General features: G+C 41.2%; 1 protein-coding gene across 1 annotated transcript in view; it reads right to left on the reverse strand.

Annotated features, from left to right (window-relative positions):
- The window catches only part of GALNTL6 (polypeptide N-acetylgalactosaminyltransferase like 6), a 1098474-nt gene that overhangs the window by 724934 nt on the left and 347250 nt on the right, over positions 1-26290 (reverse strand). Inside the window, exon 2 of the mRNA XM_060101558.1 lies at positions 11149-11257. Coding sequence (XP_059957541.1) covers positions 11149-11257 — 109 coding nt within the window. The remainder of the gene's footprint in view (positions 1-11148; positions 11258-26290) is intronic.

Genomic DNA, 26290 nt, shown 5'->3' on the forward strand with positions numbered 1-26290 from the left:
CTGAGATATTTCTACACTGCTATTTTCATATTGTGATATTGAAGGTATTTTTCCCTAGGTAACTGTCACTCACTTCAGTTTCACCTAAATTTTTTCTGTTATTAGCCACGTAAATGATACATCTCAACAGAGTGCTCCCCATCTTTTCAGTTCCAGTTTACATTTTCATTACTATACAATGAGTGTCAAAGAAAATATTTCATTAAAAGTTCATTTGAATCTAATGAATAATAATGAATGTGATTTTGGCAATATTCCCAAAGTTGACCACCTTCCAACAAATCTCATTATGAAATTTACTGATAACACATTATAGATATATCAATTATACTAAATTATTAACAATAAACATTGTTCATTGTTTGTAGTAACAAAAAAGATGCCAGATACTATTTTTAAGAGACATGAATGATATCGCTTATATGTGGAATCTAAAAGAAATGGTACAAAGGAACTTATTTACAAAACAGAAATAGAGTCAAAGATGTAGAAAACAAACGTATGGTTACTAAAGGGGAAAGGGAAAATCACATGTGCAAGTGTGCCCATGCACACATACCCCCACATCACTCTGGATGGATGACTTCAAAAAAAGATAGATATCCTTCTATCATATAGATAGAAGGATAATTGCTATAACTATCAGGTAGGGCCAAGTGATGGAGAGAGAATGAAAAGGATTCTTTCGCTCTATGATAACAGGGTGATTGGCAGTCATATCAAAGCAGGTGATATACTGTCTCATGACCTTAAGGAAGGGGAGGGTGGGCTGTGAAGATACAGACCACAAGTGTTTGGTCCAGGCAGCAGGAACAGCAAGTGAGAAGTTCTGGAACGTACTGATCATCCTTGAGGGAAAACAAAGAGGACAACATGGCCAGTGGAGAGACTGCACATCGACCAGCAGGAGAGAAGGACAGAGCCCTGGGTCCGGGGTGGATCATATGCTGTATCTCATACTTATGGAAAGGACTTGGAGAACATTTCGGATATGATGACTGGGCTTTGTATGCTTTGGATCAGAGGAGAGAAATGGTCTGATATATATTTTTAGAAGATTGCTCTGGCTGTAATTTGAAGAGCTGACAGTGGGGCAGGGAGATCAGTGAAGAGGCTACTGAATTAGTTTAGATAAGAGAGATTAATGGGCAGGATTCGAATAGCCATGATGTCCATAACCAGGCCATGTCATGGCACTGTGACCACCGTGGTGTCATGGTTGGAGTGAAAGCTCCTGCAACTATGCTCTCATTATACCACAGCCACTGGAATTCGTTTTTGTCCATCTTTTTCTTCCAGACTTTGGAGCAGTATTTGAAATACAGTGACATTTGTAAGTATTTGTCAAATAAGTGAATGAACAAATTATTAAAATGACAAGATAGTAAAAGCCTTGACTAGTCAAACCTGTAAGTACAACTAAGCAAATGGAAACAGTGAGAAGTTAAATATAATTTCACAGGATTCCTGAGGGATATAGTGGGATGCAGGAATTGATTGTGATTATATGAGGATATAACCTATTTCAAAGAAAGAGAGAGAATATAAAGGTTGAAAACAGCTTTTTTCATGTTGAGTTCACACATACTTAAATCCAAAAAAAACAGTGATAAACACAGTGAAACCCTGAGTTAGGATAAAAAGAAGACTGGACAAGAAAAAACTTAAAATTTCAAAACTATAAATAGGTACTCTCTACAAATACAAATCAGGGGTCTTACTAACGATTTCATGAATCACATGTGCAAGTGTGCCCATGCACACACACCCCTGCATCACTCTGGATGGATGACTTCAAAAATTTGTTATGAGAATTCAGGAACATCACATATTAATTAAGAAACAGCTACCTATACTAATTGCATTTTCTGGGCTTCCCTGGTGGTGCAGTGGTTGAGAGTCCGCCTGCCGATGCAGGGGACACGGGTTCGTGCCCTGGTCTGGGAAGGTCCCACATGCCACGGAGCGGCTGGGCCCGTGAGCCATGGCCGCTGGGCCTGTGCGTCCGGAGCCTGTGCTCTGCAACGGGAGAGGCCTCAACAGTTGAGGCCTGTGTACCGCAAAATAAATAAATAAATAAATAAATAAATAATAATAATAACTAATTGCATTTTCTTTTCAACATCCAGCAGAAGTTATTAGGTTCCTAGTTCAGGGAAATGCCATAGGCAGGGTTTATCTTTATTTCAGAAATATATGGCATTTAAAAAAATTTATATATGGAGCGATGTCAGCTGGATATCTCTTTAGTTGCTATAATGATTATACCCAATGCTTACTGAATAATGAGTCAAAATCAATTTACACACCATCTTTCATATTATATCAAAAGAAATCTGTATTTCAGTTCTTTCCATTCAACTTTTATAAATAATTTGAATGACTGTTCAACAGCATGCTTATCAATTTTGTGATACAATAAAACTCAAAAAGAGAGCTAAACCGTTGAGATAAAATCTAATGTCAATAAACTCTCAAATGATGTGAAACTAACTAAATGAAATATAATGGGATCATATATAAGATATATGATTAGAAAAAAATGGCTAAAATATGACTGGGTTCATAGGAAATAATGAGAAAGAGCATTCAGAAAATTACTTGAATGAAAGCACAAATGTATCTAGTATCAGGATATGACTTTATCTTGAAAATTTGGTTTACCTCTTCTGGGAAGCCTTCCTGAACCTGAAATGGTATGATGGATATTATTCATCTATGGGTAAATTGGTTTGGTTAATGCTACTCCCCAAACAAAGATTATGAAATAATAGAAACTCTGCTTTTTTAAAAACATTAGTTTGAATTCTTGTAACAAATTTTTAAAAATCCTTATAATTTACTATAACTCTAAGGGCACAGAAATACCAGAAAAGAACTCTAAGTTACACCTAAGGTCTGGGAATCTATCCTTCAATTGTTCCTTTGATATATTTTTTTTCATGCAAGAACTCTCCATTTTCTCAGCCTAAAGCAATCTACAGGTTCAATGCAATCCCTGTCAAATTACCAAGGGCATTTTTCACAGAATTAGAGCAAAAAATTGTTTACTTTATATGGAAACACAAAAGACCCCAAATAGAGAAAGCAATCTTGAGAAAGAAGAACAGAGCTGGAGGAACAGGCTCCCTGACTTCAGACTATACCACAAAGCTACAGTAATCAAGACAGTATGGTACTGGCACAAAAACAGAAATATAGATCAATGGAACAGGATAGAAAGCCCAGAGATAAACCCACGCACCTATGGCCACCTAATCTATGACAAAGGAGGCGAGAATATATAATGCAGAAAAGACAGGCTCTTCAATAAGTGGTGCTGGGAAAACTGGACAGCTACATGTTAAAGAATGAAATTAGAACACTCCTTAACACCATACACAAAAATAAACTCAAAATGGATTAAAGACCTAAATATAACACTGGATACTATAAAACTCTTCAAGGAAAATACAAGCAGAACACTCTTTGCCATAAATCACAGCAAGATATTTCTGACCCACCACCTAGAGTAATGAAAATAAAAACAAAAATAAACAAATGAGACCTAATGAAACTTAAAAGCTTTAGCACAGCAAAGGAAACCATAAACAAAACACAACCCTCAGAATGGGAGGAAGCATGTGCAAATGAAGCAAATGATAAGGGATTAATCTTCAAAATATATAAACAGCTCATGCAGCTCAATATCAAAAAAACCAAACCACCCAATCAAAAAATGGGCAGAAGACCTAAATAGACATTTCTCCAAAATGACATACAGGTGGTCAACAAATACATGAAAAGGTGCTCAACATCACTAATTATTAGAGAAATGCAAATCAAAAGTACAATGAGCTATCACCTCACACCTGTGAGAAGAGTCATCATCAAAAAATTTTCAAACAATAAATGCTGAAGAGGGTGTGGAGAAAAGGGAACCCTCCTACACTGTTGGGGGGAATGTAAATTGGTACAGCCACTATGGAGAACAGTATGGAGTTTCCTTAAAAAACTAAAAACAGAACTACCATAAGACCCAGCAATCCCACTCCTAGGCATATATCCAGAGAAAACCATAATTCAAAAGGATACATGCACCCCAATGTTCACTGCAGCACTATTTACAATAGCCAGGACATGGAAGCAACCTAAATATCCATAAACAGAGGAATGGATAAAGAAGATGTGGTACATATATACAATGGAATATTACTCAGCCATAAAGAGGAACAAAATAGTGCCATTTGCAGAGACGTGAATGAACCCAGAGATTGTCATACAGAGTGAAGTAAGTCAGAAAGAGAAAAACAAATATCGTACAATATCACTTATATGTGGAATCTAGAAAAATGGTACAGGTGAACTTATTTGCAAAGTTCAAATAAGATGAATTTATTTTCGAAGCAGAAGTACAGTCACAGATGTAGAGAACAAACTTATGGTTACCAAGGGGGAAGGGGAGTGGATGAATTGGGAGATTGGGACTGACATATACACTACTATGTATAAAATAGATAACTAATGAGAACCTACTGTATAGCACAGGGAACTCTACTCAATGCTCTGTGGTGACCTAAATGGGAAGGAAATCTAAAAAAGAGGGGACATATGTATATGTATGACAGATTCACTTTGCTGTAAAGCAAGAAACTAACCCAACATTGTAAAGCAACTAAACTCCAATAAAAATTAATTTAAAAAAGAAAAAACCAACTCTCCAATTTTCTCAAAGGTGGAAGCACCCTCACCATTTCCTCATAACTCAACTACCTCCTTTCCCCCTATATTCCACCTGCTTATATAAAAACGATTATTTAAAATACCTGACATTTCAAAAATTATCAAATATGCCACAAAGATGTAATTGTCAAAACAAAACATAAACTAACAACATCAATAAAAACACTAACAAAGACATTTGATAAAATGCATCTGGTATATTATGCTAATACACTTTTATAAAGATTATTGAGAGCTCATCAGGAAGTAGTTTCTGGATTTTCATATTTTTAAGATATTTTCAGGGTTTATTAAGTAGGACAGACATTTGAAAACATAACTAAAACAATATAATTAAAACATAACAAACAAATATAAAACATCAAACCACAGACCAGTGTGATGTACTTAAAGCAGTGCTTGGAAAGAAATTTAGAGTCCTAGATGCTTATTCTACAACAGAAGAAGGCTGAAATTAAGGAGGTATGAATCTAATTTTTTAATTTAGAAAAATATAGTAAAAGTCAAAGAAAAGAAGTAATAAATATGACTGTAAATCAATGAGAAAAACACAATAGATAAGATGAACTATGTCGAAAATTGGTTTTTGACATAATTAATAAAACTGACAATTTCCTAGTGTAATAAGTTAAGGAAAAATGACAAAAAAACAAATAAATGAAATTTGAAAGAAAAAGCAACATAAATTTAAGCATGACAGACATTATAAAATCTTTAAGAGGATGTTATGAATAAATGTGTTAATAAATAGGAACATTTTAAACCAGGAGTGAAAAATCTTTGCTCCAAGAGAAGTCCAGTCCAGAAAATCTTCACCCACAAGATGATCATTAACTATTAGTAAATAAATAATTCTAATATACCACAAGCAATTACAAAGTGTAGAAAGATGAGAGGTATTAGTCGAGTTATTTTATGAAACCATCATTATACATTGTTACCAAAACTTGACAAGGATTCTATGAGAAAGAAAAATTCATGGCCAATATTCACTCATGAGTAAAGATGTGAAATTGCTAAAATAGTAGCAAACTAAATCCAGTAATAAATAAAAAGTCAGATTTAGCCCATAATTTCAAAGTTTGATTTCTATTAGAAACCAATAGGTACAACATACTCAAAAACATAAAGGAGAAAATGTATCTTATTTCAATACATGCAAACAAAAACAATTTTGATTAAAATCAACATTCATTTAGGTGAAAAAAAAGTAAAACTCTCAGAAAGTCATATCCAGAAGGCCTAGTAAACAGTGTACAGTACATTTTCATTAACTAGATTAAATGCTAACACAAGTATCTAATTTGCTATTGTCAGAACCATAACAAATCAAAAGCAGCCACCAATACCCACTGGACAACATGATACTCGAGTTCCTAGCAAGTGCAGAAACAGAGTAAAAGTAACTAAAATTATAAGGTCTAGGATGGAAAAAATTTTAAACTCTGTCACTACTTATAGATATTATGATTACCTACACTAACGATCCAAAATAACTTATGGGTAAATGATTATAATTCATAAAAGAGTTTAGAATGTTTGCTAAATTTAGGTCTATATTTAAAAATTATTAACCTTTCTCTATACCAGCTACAAATAGTTCAGAACTTCAATAAGATCAACAACATTCTCAATACCCATATAATGTTAGTTTTCTAGGAATAACACTGAAAATGTCTGAGAATCAAATTACAAACACACCCCTAAAGATAACAAATAAGCACCAAGAAATATAATGATATACCACGGAATGAATAATTTAATATTTGAAAAAATGTAAATTATTCCCTAATTTATCAATAGACTTAATACAATTCTAAAATTCCAATATTCTGTGTGTATCTGCATATTGTGCATAAAGTCTGACAAGTTGAATCTAAAAGTTTAAAGAAAATCCTAATGTTAAGATTGGCAGGGCTTCCCTGGTGGCGCAGTGGTTGAGAGTGTGCCTGCCGATGAAGGGGACATGGGTTCGTGCCCCGGTCTGGGAAGATCCCACATGCCACGGAGTGGCTGGGCCCGTGAGCCATGGCCGCTAAGCCTGTGTGTCCGAAGCCTGTGCTCCACAACAGGAGAGGCCACAACAGTGAGAGGCCCACGTACCGCAAAAAAAAAAACAAAGATTGGCAAAACATTCCCAAGAAGAAAAGCAAAGAAAGCAGAATGAACTTTATCAGATAGCAACAATTATTATAAATATATAGTACATAAGATATTATTTCATTAGCTCAAAGTTTTTCACTCACGGAACAGAACTGAGAAACCAGAATGAGAACACACAAATATGGAAACTTTTTATAATAGAGTCAACACTGCTGATCGATGTGGGAAAAGATACATTTTCTAATAAATGGTGCTGTTGATTGGATATCTAAGTAGGTAAAACCTAAATAAATATTGGGCCCCTACCTCACATGATATAAAAATGAAGATGAGCTGCATTTAAGACCTAAATGTAAAAGGTAAAATTCTCAAGCTTAAAAAGACAATGTAGAACAGCAATTAAGCCTATCCTTTAAAAATTATTTGTAAATTTGACTAAAACAAAATTAAGAACTTCTACTCATTAGGCAATATATAGAGTTTTTAAAAAAAATATACAAAATGTGGGATAAGATATTTTCACCATGTACAACTGATGAAGGATATTATTCAAAAAAATTAAGAACACTGTGGATCAATAAGAAAAATAAAGAAATCAAAAAACTGGAAATAGAAATGAATAGTACTTTTACCTAAGAGAAGGTACAAATGGCCCATAAGCATAAATAAGAGCTCAACTACATTAAAATTAGTAATATGCAAATTTATGTGACAATAAGTGATTATTTCATACCACAAAATTGAGAAAAATGAAAAGTCAGACAGTAATATTAAGTGTTGACAGGATGCAGAGCAATGGGAATTCCATCCATTACTGATTGGAGTGAAATCAGCATATCAACTTTGAAAAACAGTTTGTCATGTACTACATAATATAACTGAAACGTGCATTCCTCAGACATGCAAATTCTACTATTAAATATGTACCCTAAGAAAATATTGTTTCTATCCCAGAACCATGTGCAAGAATACTTAGAGCAGCGTCATACATAACCCAAACCTGGGAACTCTCAGGATGTTTACAAAGTGGAAACCATTGTGGAAAATTAAACAACAGGGCATACACCCAGAGAAAACCATAATTCAAAAAGACACATGCACCCCTATGTTCACTGCAGCACTATTTACAATAGCCAGGTCACAGAAGCAACCTAAATGCCCATCGACAGACAAATGGATAAAGAAGATGTGGTACATATATACAATGGAATATTACTCAGCCATAAAAAGCAACAAAATTGGGTTATTTGTAGAGACGTTCATGGACCTAGTGACTGTCATACAGACAGAAGTAAGTCAGAAAGAGAAAAACAAATATTGTATGTTAATGCCTATCATGTGGAATCTAGAAAAATGGTACAGATGAACTGGTTTGCAAGGCAGAAATAGAGACACAGATGTAGAGAACAAATGTATGGACACCAGGGGGGAAAGCGGGGGGGTGGAGGGAGGATGGTGGTGGGGAAAAAATAATCTTTTGAAGTCTTATAATTTCCATTTTGGAGTTCACCCATTTCATTGAAAGTTATCTGCTTTACTGGTAAAAAATGATTTTATATTTAGTTCAGGTGAAGGGAGGGGATAGAATGGTACAATGAGACCCTTGTCATAATACATGTTTTTAAAAACCTAGGAGTTTAAAGATTTGAAAAGTTTATATAAAAAAAAATTAAACAACAGTTACAACAAATCAATGAGAAGTGCACACACAAGAATGGATCTCAGGGCTTCCCTGGTGGCGCAGTGGTTGAGAGTCCGCCTGCCGATGCAGGGGATACGGGTTCGTGCCCCGGTCTGGGAAGATCCCACATGCCGCGGAGAGGCTGGGCTCGTGAGCCATGGCCGCTGGGCCTGTGCGTCCGGAGCCTGTGCTCCGCAATGGGGGAGGCCACAACAGTGAGAGGCCCGCGTACAGCAAAAAAAAAAAAAAAAAAAAAAGAATGGATCTCAAAAATAATTTTGAATGAAAGAAGAAAGCCATACTATATGATTCAATGTTTAGATAAAGTCCAAACATAGGCAAAATGCAACAATATTTGTTTAGACATAAGAAATTACAGAGAAAAGTAAGAGTGAATACAAATTTCAAGATTTGGAGGAGACAGAACAGTACCAATGACCCTTTTTCTTAGCCTGCTTCTTGGGAACAGAGATGTTTATCATATTTTGACTTTATAACTGCATGTGTGTTTGTGTGTACATATTTTATTTAGGTTATATTCTATGGTATTTTTAAAAAATGATAAATTATAGTCTATTGCACTTTTCATGTATTTTCCAGTGAATCATATACATACTAGTATTTAAAAGTATTTTAATTGCACACAAAATTTGTACTTTAGGAAACCTGTTTTATCACCAATTTTCTTTGTAGGTCAATTTCCCTTGCGCTGAGCTCTGATGAGAAAATTAAAGGTACATTTTTCCAGGAGACAGAAAGGGTAGTATGTAGCAGAAATAAATGTGAAGTATTGGATTTTGTGTCCAAAACTCATTGGCACAAGCAAAGGATAGGCACATCAAATCAAGTGAAAGTAACTTAGATGGAAAAATAATTACAGTTATCATTGGTGGAGTTTATAATATGTGCAAATAATTGGCCAATTACTTTATAGTATCTTCAATCCTTATAGCAATTCTGCAAAGTAGAACATCAGACAGACAGACTGACTTGCCACTTACACAGAAAAGCTAGGATATGCACCCAGGTGTGTCTCTCTCCCATATGTTCTCTGGCCATTACTTCATTTTGCCCAAATATTATCATTCGATGTCTGATGGCAGGGTATAACAGAGCATAAGACGACCTTTTAATCTCTCTCTACAAATTATTGGCTGTTTGACCTTGGATAATATTTCATGAATTCTTAAGAACTCATTTCTTTTTCTTTCCTTTTTTTTTTTTTTTACAAATTGGGGACTATAATACCTATCTATCAAAGTCATTGTGAAATTTAAATAAAATACATATGCAAAGCCCCTAGTACAAAACATCTATTCAATTATTATTATTTTTATTATTATTATTAACTTGTGGTTAAATTATGAGACCATCTCCCCAAACTTTTCACATCTTGTGGTTAAAAAAAGAAACAGATGGTTGGATGAATACAGCACTGATCAAGCAAATAGAGGAAAAAGATCAGAGGACTGGAAAAGTAAGGATTCTGGTAAGGAGCTTGCCTTTGTCACTGTTCACGGAGTCATGCCAAGGTTGGAGGGATGATGTCATATGGAAGAGGCTGATGCTCTGAGGGACAGGGAACATTCTTATGACAAGCAAGAGGGTAGGGGACAGTCTTATTTGGAGGAAAGGAATGAAAGAAGAAAATGGAAGACTCTAATTAAGTCAGGCACACCTGATCCAGAGCTGAGAACACCCAAAGCCCTGCACACTGTCATAACTCTCTGAATATCTCACTCCTGTCTTCCTGGGGAGAGAAGTCAGGAGGAAGGCTGGCCAGGAGAACGTCAGCCTGTGGCTACTCGTGATTCTGCTGCTGATTTGACCTGGGATGCACCGTTTCCGTGTTGCTAAGATGTCTTTACCAAACCATAGCTTCTCAATTTCTGTGATATCCTCACCATGACAAAACAAAAACAAAAACAAAACAAAAAACAAACAAAAAGCCCAACAGAGCTCCTTTGGTTGAATAATAGAATATGGACTTCCTATCATCAGTGAAGGTTGTTACCTTCACTCGGTTATTACGTCTATACCCTTGTGAACCCCTGTTTCCAACAACCTAAGTCCTTCTAGAAGGACATAATTTTTCCTGTTACTTTTCCAAGAAGTAAAATGTTTCCTCTATCCCTAGCCTAAGACTAGAATCTGCTATGCATAGACAGACCTTCTGGATCCCACTGAACTGCCTGTTAATTTGCCCAGGTATGGCCAACTTCAGGTCCCTGGCTCTTGTGATCCACCTGCCAGTGTCTAGAACTGAGGTCCTCCTTCCATCCTTGGCCCAGCCAGTTGGATACACCACAGCCCTAATGAGCGAATCTAGCTCAAGATAACATGTGTTCCAAGTCAAGTCTCATGAATAAATCCAAGATACCCCCAGAAATGATTGAAAGACACTCTGGAAGTATAAAGCACGGCAGATTTCTAAAACTCGAATGACCTCTGTTCAGCTCATATTGTAAACGCTACGCACTATTTTTTTCTCTCTCTGAAATTTGAAATTGTTTCGGTTCTGCCCAGCGTTGACCTCCAATGTCCCCATGAAACCTACCTTACTGGGTGCAGAAGAAACACTAATGAGAGATCCTGTAAGTGACAAAGCAAAGCAGCACCTTGGGGTACACTGAGCTCCATACCTGAGCGCAGAGCCTCTTTCTGAATGCTCCCATGGTCATGCCAGTCCTTTCTTCTCAAACCATCTGTCCATGCATAGAATTGCCCATCTCCCAGGCCCAGTGGAAATGTCTGTGGAAAAGGAAAGTATTCAGAGCGTAAAAAGGAGGTATTTCCTTTCGCATGGCAGGTAAACACAGCCAGGCACATCACAGGCAATCAAAGAACACTCGAATAAGTGATCCTCCTCAGTCTACTGAAGAGGAAGCTGTTGCTAGTGACCAGATGAATACACATTTTAAAACCTTGCTCCGTTTTAAAAATAAGAGCATGTGTCGCACACAGCACCTACCATTTCCAATTTTATTTCATCCAGAGACGTTAATAATTTAGTGTACCACCTCGTCTGAGCATAAATGCCTAGCTGTTTTCACTTGCCCTAAGTGTAAACAGTAGTAGTATTGATTTTGTATCATGGAAATACTTTTGTTTGTGATTTGTACAAATTTACTTGTTTTGATCAAGTATATTTGAATGGCCTGGTGACAATATTAGCAAGCATTTATTGAATGCTGTGTACCAGGTACTAAGTTGGATACTCTGTGTATAGAAAATCCTTCGGTCTTTATGATAGTCTTCGGTTGTAAACCTTCATTTTTCTGCTAATTAATCGAAGGCCCAGAGAAGTAAAATAACTTGAATGAAACCACAGGGGCCAAGTCAGGACTTGGACCAGTTCTATTAAGACCAACACTGTGGTCCTAACAACTAATACTGCCTACCACCTAGATTTCTGTCAAATTATGGTGTGTGGTTATGCTTACAGTTGAAAGTATCACAAAGTCAACAACGGTAGTCACAACATGTTTTATGCTTTAGTAAAATTCAATATATTCTAATGTCACCTTGAAAATTATTTGTGTGTGCATAGCTGAAGCTACTTGTCTCTTTATGGTGTTTATTTTGGTCATAAACAAAAAATGTTTTGAATGAAATGTATTTTCACAATCTTAATAGTCAAGATAATGTAAAATAACTGTTTTCATATTCACATACCATTTTCCTTTTATCTGGTTCATTTTTGGAAATAAATAAAACATCAACAGAATAAAGAGAACACTTTTGAAAGTTTCAATTTAAAACAAAAGATGAATAATTTCAGTGAGGAAATTTTACCCTAAGAGCCTTTCCAAGGCAAATAAAAGGTCTTACTTCTTATTTTAAAACAGTACAACTACTGTGCTTATGAAAAAATTATCTACCTTGCGTCTCTCTTTATAGCTTATAAAGGATCCACTTGTTTTGAAAGAATAAAAATGGACTTAATATAAAAAAAGGTAGTTAAATCAGAAGAAAGATTTTCCAGATCAGGCGACTATTATCTGTATATTTTTTTTAAAAAATTATTCATAATAGTGGTGAGTTCAGGAAAACAAAAGGAATAAACAAAGGATGATGGTGAGTTTATATAAAATATTAAGAATAAAAAGGAAAAAAATTTAAAGGAGGATGACAAGAAAGAAAAGATGGAAAAATTAACAGAAAATATAAAAATAGAAGAAAATGGAATAAAACAATTTTGGGGTTATAATAGAAATACTAAAAAAACTCATGCTTTTTTTCCTGATCAATATTGCTTTTATAATTAGAAATTTTCCCAAACTCAGCTGTGAATGGGAAGTTTTAAATAACTAAATAACTTTAAAATACAAAACCCATGTTTTGTCTCAGCCATGCATTTCCAATGATCAGTGCTGAGCAATCACAGAAATCTTACAGATTCAGATAATACCAATTTATAATAAACATCACCTTCAGATCAAAACAGATAATTTCAAAATAAACTTTGCCATGAAACCTGGAGATGTTCTTGTGTAAACTCTGAATATGCAAAGCTCTCTCTGATTACCTGTTGGTTCACAAGCCAGCCCCCTACTCCCCCCACAACATGGAGGGCGAGAAAGGGAGAGAGGCAGACCCTCCGGATGGGCAGGGGGTGGGTTTAATATGCAGGGAACTTACACATGAGGCTTGTCCTGCAAGACAACTTGATCTCTGCACCTGTCTGCCTGAATCTTAAAAGCTTATAAAGAGGCCTTAACAGGGTCCAGTCACTATTCAGCCCAGACGGTCTCAACATCACTTTACTCTCAAGTCTGCATCCTTGAAACTGGTTCCCACCTTGGGAATGGGTGGCGGACGTCCCTTCCAAGGACAGGGGAAGGGTGAGCAGCCTCCCATCACTCAGGTCCACCTGGCAGGTGGACCAGCTGCCATGACCTCCTGGTGACCTCCTCCAACACCCCACCCCTTGAGACAGGCTCTTACAATCTCACATGACCTCACTTTTGCAGTGTGCCCTGAGCGGGTCTGCAAGGGGTCTTGTGAGCCTGGAGGTGGCTCCAGGCGGCCATCTGACTGCGTTGCAGGCAGAGACCTCGGCAGCAATACAGGTACAGGCAAGAGAAGACACAGATCAGGATGATTCTCAAAACCATAAAAATTTGTTTCCACCAAGAGCCCTGTGGTTCGAACCGCTGGTTTATGAAGTCCTCTAGGCTGGGGTCTGATCACGCAGGACTTTCACTTGTGTCCTCCTGTGATTGAGTGAAGATGACACATCAGCAGACTCATCGGGTGTGAACACACAGCACTGTCTGGATGATTCTTCCTTGTGAGGCAGGGACAATGTCCGAGGCCATCCTGTCCAGGAGGACAGCGCTCCTCGTTAGACGCACTTCAGTGTTCAGTAAAGACAGCCTTGTTGGCTTCATTCAAGGCTTGCTAGGTGACTGCAGTCAGGGCTTCCGTGTGAGCTATGATGTCCTGCAGGCCGACGGCGGGACAAAGATGGCAGCCGAAGGGCGGTTCCAGTGGGCAACAGAGCGTGGCCTCCGGCTGTTGAGGAACTTGACCTGGCTGTGCATACCACACACACTGGCCAGGGGAGGCGCACTGTTAGCCTTGAGAAGATAGACTGGGGGCCAGAGATGCCAGGCCAGGGCCCCAACTTCTGCCCTCACTCAAGGGCGCACCTTCCATCCCAGGTGTGGTGCGTTCCCACTGTCCCAGCTGGCAGCAGGACCATGGGGTCCCAGTGGGGGCTGAGTGGTTCCCCCTCACCCAGGGGTGCGAGGTAACCCACCCATCCCTGTGGGATATCCCATCGCAAATCCCAGTAACTGCACCTGTCCCAGGTGTGATGGGGCTTGGTGTTCTCAGCCCACAGCAGGCTGACCCCCAGTGTTTCCACCATTTCTGCACCTTTACAGTCTTGGGTGCTTTGGCAGGGGTCCCCAGTCTGGCATATGGGGTACCAGGCCCCACTGATTGATTGCTCAAATGTATCAAAGCCGAAGTGGTAACTTAGTCCCCCTGGCTATGCTGTTTTACTTGTTAGTAATTTAATCTGCTGCTTTGATATTCCACTTTTTCCTTTCTACCAATCCTGCTGCTTGTGAGTTATAGGAGAGATGGAACCTCCATCCCACACCATGTTATTTTACCCAGTCTTGCACATCATGACCTTTGAACATGACCCCTGATTGCTATCCGACGATGGCATCCATACAGGGCATTCAGTTTCTCTAACTGCCTAATGGGTGAAAAAAAACTGCCTGGTTTGAGTGGAAAAAGGGAAAGTTTGGGTTAAGCCAGACACAGCGTCCTCACAAGCTGAGGCATATTCAGAATATGCTCACTTGGACGGAGGGGACCCATATGGTCAACCTGCCAATCCCTCAACTGTGGGGACACCTCCGCTGGATGGCCCCAGACCCGTTTGGCAGTCGCCCTGGGGTTGTTTAGAACACACAGGACATGCTGCTACTGCATGAACCAGTCACTGTATTTCAAGGGCAACTCGGCATCCTTGGGGACTGCCCAGGAAGGGGTGCATGGGGACAAGTATAGGCACTGAGCAGCCCCTCTTTCTGTGCACCCCATCTGATGCATCTCCTGAAGGATCAGTTTTTAGGGCTCATACTAAGCTGGACCATCGCCTCCTGATGGCCTAGTGGGTCAGTACCTCACAGACCAGGATGGGAAAGACAGTGCCGACTGCCTCAGGCTCTTGCTGGTGAACATAAAAGTCTTTCTGCACATATGAGCCCCTAAGGGCTTATTCATGATCATCCACCCCTAGGCTTCCCCTTGTCTACACCATCAGGTCAAGCCCTAGAGAACAGCCCAGCTGTCGGGGCCAAGGGTTAACGGCCAGGGCTCAGGGGTGATGACCAGCTCAGCAGGTCTGAGTCTAGCCCAGCGGCTGCTGCAGTCCCTTCCAGTTTCCACCTAGATGGTGTCCTTGTTGGGCTGAAGAGCAACTGAAGCCCCTGTGGTTGGGGTGCCCCGACTAGACCCATCTGTATGCCAGGCTTCAGCGGAAATTTCCCCACGTCCTCTCTACAGGCTGCAGGGACCGCCACAAAAATAGGGGAGGGGGCGTTGGGAGGATCTACAGGCTCTACGGGGCCTAAGAGCACCCGCATTTCTAGAGACAGTGGACAGGCAGACAGGGGCTTCTCTGCTGCAGAAAGGCTGCCACTTCGTCACCCTGGGAGTTTGCGGGGATCCATGGAACGTCTTCTCAACCCACCCCTTGATGGGCAGGGAAGCTACTACAACATGCTGTTTCTTCCTGGGATGCTCTACCTGGAGAAGCGTGAGGAAGACTGCCAGGGTCTTTTGCTCTCTGCAGGGCTACTTGGCTTCTGCCCCCTTCCAGAACTGGGACCAAAATCCCAGGGGAACTCTCTGCTCCTGTTGTTCCTGCCACAGGGTCCTACCCATACTTCCGGGAGTCACAGATCCATCCAACTCAAATGGCAGCCCCGCTTGGGAGATGCCCGGAGCTTTAATCTGCTTCCCTGGTATTCTGGCTTCTCAATGGCCGCTTGCTGCCCTGATCCACACTTCCACACAGGCCTTTTCTTTACTAGGTAGTAAAATGGATGCATACACTATGCCAGGTGGGGAATAAAAGCCCTCCCCAAACTCCTACAAAGGTTGGCACCTCTTCCAGGGGTCAGATAGGTTGCACCTTCTCAAACACAGCTGCTGAGACAATGCATGTCTTACCCGAACAAGCAATTCCCAAACCGTCACTGCAGTGCCTTGAATTGTCTGTGGCTTCACTGCCCAGCCCCTCCCTCACAGGTGTTCTGGCAAAGTCTGCAGTGCCCTGAAGCAGAGGCTAGTCTTCACGTGTTAACACTGTATCATCAGTGTGTCGGGCCCATTTTACAGATGTGGGAAGGAAACAGGGACAGGTCTCGGGCTCCCGTCCCACTGTAAGCAGCTCTTGGTAGGAAACCGCCCTCAGCAGGAAGCCCCTTTCCTTGTCACTTTAGCAGAGCTGTATTGTGACTAACTTTTCACCAGGCACCCCATGCTCTACTCATCTCCAGCCCAGGTGCACTTTGCGAGTCTTTTGATCACACAATACTTTTGATCTACAGAAAGAACGTACAAGTGTAGGCAAAGACGTGGAAATGAAGAATCAGTAATTAACAGGTGACTAGATCTCTTCCCTAGCATCTCCTCCCATAAGGTCGCAAACAAACTGCGGGCGCAAGAGAACATCTAGAGGAAGATGACGAGTCCACGAGCCTGCACACAGTGGGGGACGGCGGTGACCCTGACCCTCCATCTCAGTGATTAACTGAGATTACTCCCTCCTTCCCTTTAAAACTTCCACAGCAAGCAGAATCTCAGAGGTGTTTTTGGGGGACACAGAGTTCACCACCTCCCCAGACTGTCGGCACTCTGATTAAAGACAACTTTCCCTTCTAGGAACATCTGTGAGTTTGATTTTGTAAGCGGCGAGCAATGGGACCCTATTCAACAACACCACGACTTGCAAGGGCTGTGCAGCAGCTTCCGGGCGCCACTGGAAAGTTCCACTGCTGTCCCTCCCACGTGAAGGCAAACTGATCGTTTGACTCTGGCCAGGGGTGGACTGAAGAAAGCATTTGCTAAGTCCAGCTCAGCATGGTGCACTCCTAGGACCATGGCCAAGGCATCTTGGAGGGAAGCATTGATGCGGACCGCCTTGCTCATTTCTCCTAGCGCAGCGTCATCCGCCAGGAGCCATCTGGCTTTTTTTACTGGCCTTACGGGGCTGTAGAAAGCACTACGGCCTGGGAGTATGATACCCACTCTGTGCAGTTCTTAGATAGTTTCTCCTATTTCCTTAGGCTCCCAGGCAGTTAATTTGGTTCGACAGTTACCAGGCTTCAAAGGAGCGGTAGACTTACTGGCTCCCAGCCGGTGTTTCCCCTCAGCACTGATGTGATTACTGTAACCTGAGGCCAATTTCACCATTAAGGGTTTGCAGAGTTTGACCTCCTAGGAGATCAACACCCAATTTGTTCTTTGGTATCGGAGAGATTAAAACTTTGTCATCTCGTGGTGGAGAACGCTGGATTTGCACGGTCAAAGGGACCTTCCTACCTTCCTGACATAACTGTCCTCTTTAGGCATCAACTGTGCTGTAATAGAGCACATTCAATTCCAGCAGCAACCAGAGCCGTCACCTGTTGTTTATTTCTGGGGACCAATGACTAGGGAGCTCACCGTGAGGCCTCTGATCACCCCCCGATGGCCCTCAGCTGGAGGTGATCTCGGCCCTCGTCCTATACCGGGGGTGTGGCAGGCACGGACCCCGAACAGGGCGGTATCCCTGAGGCCTCTGCTGGAGCAGGTGGGCCGTCAGGGATGAGAGGGGCGGTGCGGCAAGTCTGAACTGCTGCTCAGGTTTTATATGTTTCCACAGGCTGGTCTATCTTGTCAGGTGGGCCCCAGGCCGCACTGAGGTCAAACCACCTTTGCTTCTGGGTTATTGTCACTGTTGGAATAGCCTGCGGCGTTTCAAGCTCTCCCTGTCTCTCTCGGGTCTTTCCCACAGCCTGCACCCATTCGCAGGATTTGCCCGTTTCCCCCAGATTAGCAATGGACTATCCAGCATCGTAAGTGACGTGTCTCACAGCTGAGTTCAGAGTGGACCTCTCGTCCCATAGCCGGTGCTGGGGCGGGCGGGAGTGTCTCGCCTTTCACTCCTGCAGTAAATGGGGCAGCCTTCCAAGACCGGGGGTAGTTGGCCTGTTTCATTTCCAACTACCTAAGAATCCGCTTGCACCTTCTCTCTAGATTTCTAGGGTCCCAAGCCTCCCAACAGCTAGAATAAACCAACCTGTAAGCACCTGGAACCCCCAGCGCCATGCAGGTGCCGCTGGAGGGCAGGGGGTGTGGGTGTGTGTGGGGGCTAGTGCTCATTTCCTCTGCCCGCCCCACCCCATAGCCGCACTAACCTCTCCCGGATCCTTTCTCTGGCCTTTTGCTGGAACTCGGAAGCTGCATCCATCATCTCGGCGGTGGTATATTCTCCCCTCAGGAACGTTTCCTGAGCTGGGGGCTGCCCGCTGGCTGGGGCTGCCCTTGATGTGCTTCTGCTGTCCTTTGTATGAGGGGTGGAGGGCAAGGGGCTTTCATCCGTTCCACCGTCAACCACCACAGTGTCCTCGTCTTCATGCTCATCAACTTCCCAGGGGTCCCACGTCTCGGCGTCCCAACCAGGATGTCACAAGCGCTGGATCTTCATCGGCCGGCTTGCAGCCTCGTTTTGCAAACAGCCGACTGCAGTCCCCAGCCCAGCATCGCTCCCGCTCGCCTGCGGCCAGCAGAGCAGGGGACTCCGCGCCTCCTCCTGGGGCCTCGGCCCTCCTTTCAGCCTCTAGTCGGCATCTGTGGAGCAGAGGGCAGCCCACTGAGGGGACCATTTCTCTCCCGTCTGGGACGCTGGGACCTACAGCACTTCGGACGGCTGCCTTGGACCAGCTGGCGTCTTCAGGGCGTCCACAGCATCCAACACTTAGGACACCCCTCCTCCCACAGAGGGGACGGCCAACTCGGGGTCTCCCCTGTGGGCATCTCTTTCTCAAGGCCCGCTCCTTGGAGGGCTCCCCAGTTGTTAGTGCACAAGCCAGCGCCCTACACAGACAGCAAGGAGAGACCCCCCGAGAAGGAGGCAGGCCCTCCAGGTGGGCGCGGGCGCGTGTAACAGACAGAGAACTTACACAGCAGGCTTATCCCGAGCGGCCCCGAAACAAGCCGCCCTCCGCACTCGCCCGCCCGCGGAGTCTCAGAAGTTTACCTGGAGGCCTGAAGGGCCTCGGGCACTCTCCAATCAGGTGGTCCCCACGCCGCTTTGCTCTCTGAAGGCGGCGTTCCTGAAAAAGCCCCCGCTGGGGAGAGGAGGCAGGGCTTGCGTTCCCGGATGCGGAAGGGGCGGAGCCTCTGGTTGCCTGGTCCAAGCCTGGGGTTAACCAGAGGTCACGACCTCTCCCCGCCCTCCTCCAACATTACCAGGCACATTCTATTTCCCTCGCTTTGATCTAGGTAATGCTGAGAATCCGTAGCAGCTGGTAATACAAGCGCAGATTGACTGCAGGAGTTAATCTCCGCTTTCTCCAGAAACCCCATGAAAATGGCAGTGACGCACCAGAGGAATCAAGAAAGCAGACAGTGGAACTGACATGATCTTCTTGTAAATGGCTGAGAGTTACTGGGAGGGAAGTGTATGTTGTTGTTTTTGTTTTGCCAGTGAACTTCTAAAATGTGTGAAATTGGAGGCATCAGGTGTTTCTGAGGGCGAGGTTATAGGTGAAAACGATAAGATTGACATCGTTGCACAGGGTTGTTAGATGCTCCTGGGTTCCCTCCCCCTTCCCAACAACGAGGTGATTTCTGAGGCCCACCCACCAGGCTACCCCCCTGTAGAGGGTTGGAGTTTGAATGAGACAAGCATGTTTTCATGCTACGAAACACAGTTGACAGGAGGATGCCACCGTGTAATGAAAACCAGTGTTCCACGTGAGTCTATACACTAAGCGTTGTTACCCACAGCTCACCAGCTCCCAGAAATCTGCCAGCCTGCCTCACACCTGTTAGACAAGAGAAGCTAAATCCCTACAGGGGGCAGGACACGAATAAAGACGCAGATGTAGAGAATGGACTTGAGGACACGGGGAGGGGGAAGGGTAAGCTGGGACGAAGTGAGAGTGGCATGGACATATACACACTACCAAATGTAAAATGGATGGCTAGGGGCTTCCCCGGTGGCGCAGTGGTTGAGAGTCCGCCTGCCGATGCAGGGGACACGGGTTCGTGCCCTGGTCCGGGAAGATCCCACATGCCGCGGAGCGGCTGGGCCCGTGAGCCATGGCCGCTGGGCCTGTGGGTCCGGAGCCTGTGCTCCGCAACGGGAGAGGCCACAACAGTGAGAGGCCCGCGCACCGCAAAAAAAAAAAAAGGATGGCTAGTGGGAAACAGCCGCATAGCACAGGGAGATCAGCTCAGTGCTCTGTGACCAGCTAGAGGGGTGGGATAGGGAGGGTGGGAGGGAGACGCAAGAGGGAGGGGATATGGGGATATATATGTATGTATAGCTGATTCACTTTGTTATACAGCAGAAACTAACACACCATTGTAAAGCAATTATACTCCAATAAAGATGTTTTTAAAAAAAATGCCTACAGGAGAATTGAGTCAAAAGCAAGGAACAGGTAGGGGATCCTCAGTAACTACACTGGGACGTGTTCCCAACACACAGAGCATCGTAGTAGCATTTTCACCCCTCCACGTACAACTGAGAACAGGCAGCCAAGGATCGCCAAGCATTTGAGAGAACTTTTAACATAAAATCGGCGGCAGACATAAACAAAAGCTGTAATAAACTTGAAGGAAACTGAGGCAATGTAAGGCTGTTACTCACACCAGCAAATCAGCATCACCTGGGAACTTATTAGAAATACAATCCCCTGCTCCCAATTCATGCCTGTTAAATCAGAAACTTTCAGAGAGACAGACAAGTCTGTTTTAATAAGTTCTCCAGGTGATTTTGAGGGCAACTAATCCATATGAATAGGAAGAAACACAATTATCACATTAGGTAAAGATGTCATAAGTCTTAGCAATTTTTTTTCTATCTATCTCCTCTTGTAAGGGAAACAAAAGCAAACATAAAGAAATGGCCCTAATTAAACTTAAAAACTTTTGCACAGCCAAAGGAACCATCTACACAATGAAAAGGCAAACTACCAAATAGGAGAAGATATTTGCAAATGATGTGACTGATAAGGTTTAATAACCAAAGCATATAAATAGCTCATATGACTCAACATTAAAAACAACTGATTAAAAAATGGGCGGAAGACCTGAATAAACCTTTTGCAAAGGAGACATACAGACAGCCAACATGAAAAGATGCTTAACATTGCTAATTATCAGAGAAATGAACATCAAAACCACAATGAGATATCACCTCACACCTGTTAGAATGGCTATTATCAACAAAGACAACAAATAAAAATGTTGGCTAGGAGGTGGAGAAAAGGGAACCCTAGGACACCATTGGTGGGAATGTAAATTGGTGCAGCCACTATGGAAAACAGTATGGAGGTTTCTCACAAAATTAAAACTAGAACTACCATATAATTCAGTAATCCAGTCCTGGGTATATATCTGAAGAAAATGAAAACAGTAATTCAGAAAGGTATATGCACCCCCAGGCTCATAGCAGCATTATTTACAATAGCCAAGAAATGGATGCAACCTAAGTGTCTATTAACAGATAAAGGGATAAAGAAGATATGATATAGATATACAATGGAATATTAGTCAGCCATAAAAAAGAATGAAATTTTGCCATTTTCAGGAACATGAATGGACCTGGAGGGTATTATGCTTAGTGAAATAAGACAGAGAAATACAAATAATGTATGATATTACTTATATGTGGAATCTGAAAAAGAAAGCAAATGAATAAATATAGCAAAACAGAAACAGACTCATAGATACAGAGAACAAATGTAGTGGCTACTACTGGGGGGTGGGGGGAGGGGCAATAACAGGATAGGGGATTAAGAGGTACAGACTACTAGGTATAAAATAAGCAAGATACAAGAATGTAATGTGCAGCACAGGGGATATAGCCAACATTTTATAATAACTTTAAATTGAGTATAATCTATAAAAATATCAAATCACTGTTGTTCACCTGAAACTAATATAACATTGTAATCAACTATCGTTAAAACTTAAAAAAAACATGCAAGACTCATTCACAAAACACATGTCACGATCTAAGGTAGAAGGTTTTAATTAATAAATTTATTTTTTTGATGGCCGATGACCACTATAGAGGTTAGATGTGTTTGCATCCTTTTCACCTGCCAGAAAGGTGGGTGAATAAACCTAAATCTATTCCAGACCATTTGTATATAACTACCTTGGTTCTGAAAGCTTAATCACCAGTAAATGACCCAGCAGTGTTCTGGTCTTTCCTTTCAGGTGCACCATCTCCACCGCCAGATCCATTGGCTTCTCTGCTGGGTGATACCCTATGTCCTCTGTACAATTACAGCAGTAGAGATCCATTATCTACAACCTTGTAAACAAATAGAGTACTGTACCTTCAGAAGACATATTTCAGACCCCTCACTAGATCGGCCACTTATTTGTGAGCATCCTTTTTCACTCTGTGGACTTTTTTTTCATTGTAATGTTTCTACAAATAATTAACTTGAAAAGAATAGCAGGGATTGAAGAGAGAATCTATTAAGTAGAAACCACATGTAATCATTAGAGCTGAATCCAGGAGCCCATCAAAAAATAATATACTCGAGAATGGGTCATGAGAAGAAGTTTCCAAAGGTAAAACATTACTCATAGACAGTGTGTTTATCAGAAGTAGCAAACTCAAATATCTTCTGGGGTCACAAATGTGACACAAATGGGTGAGAAACTAGGATGTACCTCTCTAGGAAATGATAGGCTTTGGGCTACCTGACCACTGTACTTAACTTTTATATAATCTCAAAATACCTCTCAGGGGCTGTCTGTCTAAAAACCCTGGGTGAATAAAATAACTTGCCTCTGGCCTCTAAATTAGAGCAGTTTCATTTATGATAACTACAGATGGTGATAACATTGAAAAGACACATTTGTGAATCTTTACGAAGAAAAGATTGCCTGTATTCTAAAACCTATCTTAGGTTTTATAAATCAACGACCAATGGACTTTTATTCTCACAATTAACCATATATTTACCACTAGTCCTGTTCTTTAGAAGACAACATGACATAGTGGAAATGCTCTGGATCCAAGGCCAGAAGACATAAATTAGGGTTTCAAACCATATACAAGAAATCTACATTTCCTCTAGGTCTCTCAGCTAACTCCTATATGAAATTAGGGTAAAAAAATAATACCCACCTCACCGACTTCACAAGGATTTTTGAGTAGTAAATTGGATAAGGTATGTGAAAGCCCTTGGCTTATCATAAAGTGTTATATAAATGGCAGTTGTTTTCACAATCTCTCCTATTTTTAAAGATATGTGAGTTATTCCCAATGCCCTTGAAAGGTTATAACATAGGTGAAGACACAAAACTTATAAACAGTAAGCAAACGATAAATTATGTGGGCAGAGTCTATTACAGTAAATGTTAATAGAATATAGTGGTGGGTGTGAATTCTTACACTGGATGTGATTAAGTTTCTTATATATTATCGCCACATGGGAGATGTTCTAAGCAAACAGACACAACTGAAAAAGTATATAATATAATGGATGACATGGCTGGGAATAATGCCATAAGTGACATTTATTCTTATATAAATCAATTGTCATAAGAGTAGGATGATGAACTCGAGTTCAGAAACGTTAAGGTCACATAATTAATAAAGTCTTCAAGGTCACATAACTAATAAGTGGCATATCAAGCCTGTCTGCCTTTAAATCTTATGGATTACTAAAAATAAATATGTAGACTTCTCATGGTTCTCTCATTATCTCATTATCAATTTATTCAAACTTCATTATATAAAGTCATTTATAAAATATTAGAATACTTGCAGAAGAATGAAATTAGAACATTTTCTCACACCATATACAAAAGTGGACTCAAAATGGATGAAAGACCTAAATGTAAGACCTGAAACAATAAAAATCCTAAAAGAGAAGATAGGCAGAAGACACTTTGACATAAATGGTAGCAATATTTTTCTGGATCTGTCTCCTTAAAACAAAGGAAATAAAACCAAAATAAACAAATTGGACCTAATTAAACTTAAAAGCTTTTGCACAGCAAAGGTAACCATCGACAAAATGAAAAGACAACCTAAGGAATGGGAGGAAATAGACCAGCAAGGGTTTATATTCAAGATGTATAAATAACACATACAATTCAATAGAAAAAAAAAACCCAAAACCCAGTCAAAAAATGAGAAGACCTGAACAGACATTTTTCCAAGGAAGACCTACAGATGACCAACAGACACATGAAAAGATGCTCAACATCGATAATTTTCAGAGAAATGCCAATCAAAACAACAGTGAGAAATCACACCTATCAGAATGGCTATCATCTAAACGTCTACAAATAACAAATGTTGGTGAAGACGTGAAGAAAAAGGAACTATTGTATGTTGTTGGTGGGAAGTAAATTGGTGCAGTTATTGTGGAAAACAATACGGAGGTTCCTCAAAAAACTAAAAATAGAACTACCATATGATCCAGCAATTCCACTCCTGGGCATATAACGGGAAAAAACAAAAACACTAATTCAAAAAGATACATGAACCCAATGTTCATAGCTGCATTATTTACAATTGCCAAGAAATGGAAGCAACCCAAATGTCTATCAACAGATGAATGGATAAAGAAGATGAAGTACATATATACAACAGGATATTACTCAGCCATAAAAAGAACTGCTTGCAGCAACATGGATGGACCTAGAGAATATTATGCTTAGTGAAATACGTCAGACAGAGAAAGACAAATACTGTATGATCTCCCTTATGTGTAGATTGTAAAAAATAATACAAAGGAATGTATATGCAAAACAGACCCACAGCCATTGAAAAGAAACTAGCGGTTGCCAGTTGGGAGATGGAAGGGGGGAGAGACAAGATAGGGGTAGGGGATTAAGAGATACAAACTATTATGTATAAAATAGATAAGCAACAATAATATATTGTACAAAACAGGGAATTATAGCCATTATCTTCTAATAACTTTTAATGGAGTAGAACCTGTAAAAATACTGAATTACAATGCTGTACACCTGAAAGTAATATAATATTGTAAATCAACTACACTTCAATTAAAAAAATGTTAGGAAATAAAACTAGAGAGATAGGTAAAGCCAAAAAATGTCACACCCAGGACTTTAGACTCTATGCAATGAGCAGTAAGGAGTCATTAGTGACTCTCAAACTGAAGCACAAAAAAGTCACGTGATACAGAAATTACTTTTGTTGTTGTTCTAACATCCTTTTCCTTCCTAGGTTTCAACCCAACTACGGAGCATGCAATGAGCCGAACCTACAGAGAGGTTTGGCATGTTTATATACCCACAAAACATATTGATAAGTTAATGTCAGAATACAGAATCTTTTTTTTTTTTTTTCTTTTTGCGGTATGCGGGCCTCTCACTGTTGTGGCCTCTCCCGTTGCGGAGCACAGGCTCCGGATGCGCAGGCCCAGCGGCCATGGCTCACGGGCCCAGCCGCTCCGCGGCATATGGGATCCTCCCAGATCGGGGCACGAACCCGTATCCCCTGCATCGGCAGGCGGACTCTCAACCACTGCGCCACCAGGGAGGCCCCAGAATCATTTTTTTAGTAGATAGAACTGTCTTGTTCTCTCCATTCTGTATATAAATTTTCAGATGTGACATTGTGAACACAACTCCAAGAAACAAACAAAATAAAATAAAAATAAGCTTGAGTTAAGTGTTGAGTCCTGAAACTTTGGGTCTACCCTCTAGACTTTGTAAACATGGTGTAGGAAGTTAAGAACTAAAACTGTATGAAGCAGGCAGGAGGGTGTACAAAGGATTTCCTCCCTAATTTTTAGATCTTAAAATCTGGGTTGCTATATAAAATATCTTGATTTTAAAACTGTAAACAAATTCAAAAATTGATCAAACATGTTCTGCAGGATCACGTCTTTGGGATATGAGGGCTGCAGTCACCATGCCTAAACCAGTGGCCAGGCTTACGCCACACTCTTGATCAAGTCCTGACTCAGCCTCACCCACACACTGACAGCAGGGCCTTTAATCGGGTGTAAATGTGACTGAGATTACCAACGTCCT

This window comes from Mesoplodon densirostris, chromosome 6, assembly GCF_025265405.1.
Source record: "Mesoplodon densirostris isolate mMesDen1 chromosome 6, mMesDen1 primary haplotype, whole genome shotgun sequence".
Classification (NCBI taxonomy): Eukaryota; Metazoa; Chordata; class Mammalia; order Artiodactyla; family Ziphiidae; genus Mesoplodon; species Mesoplodon densirostris.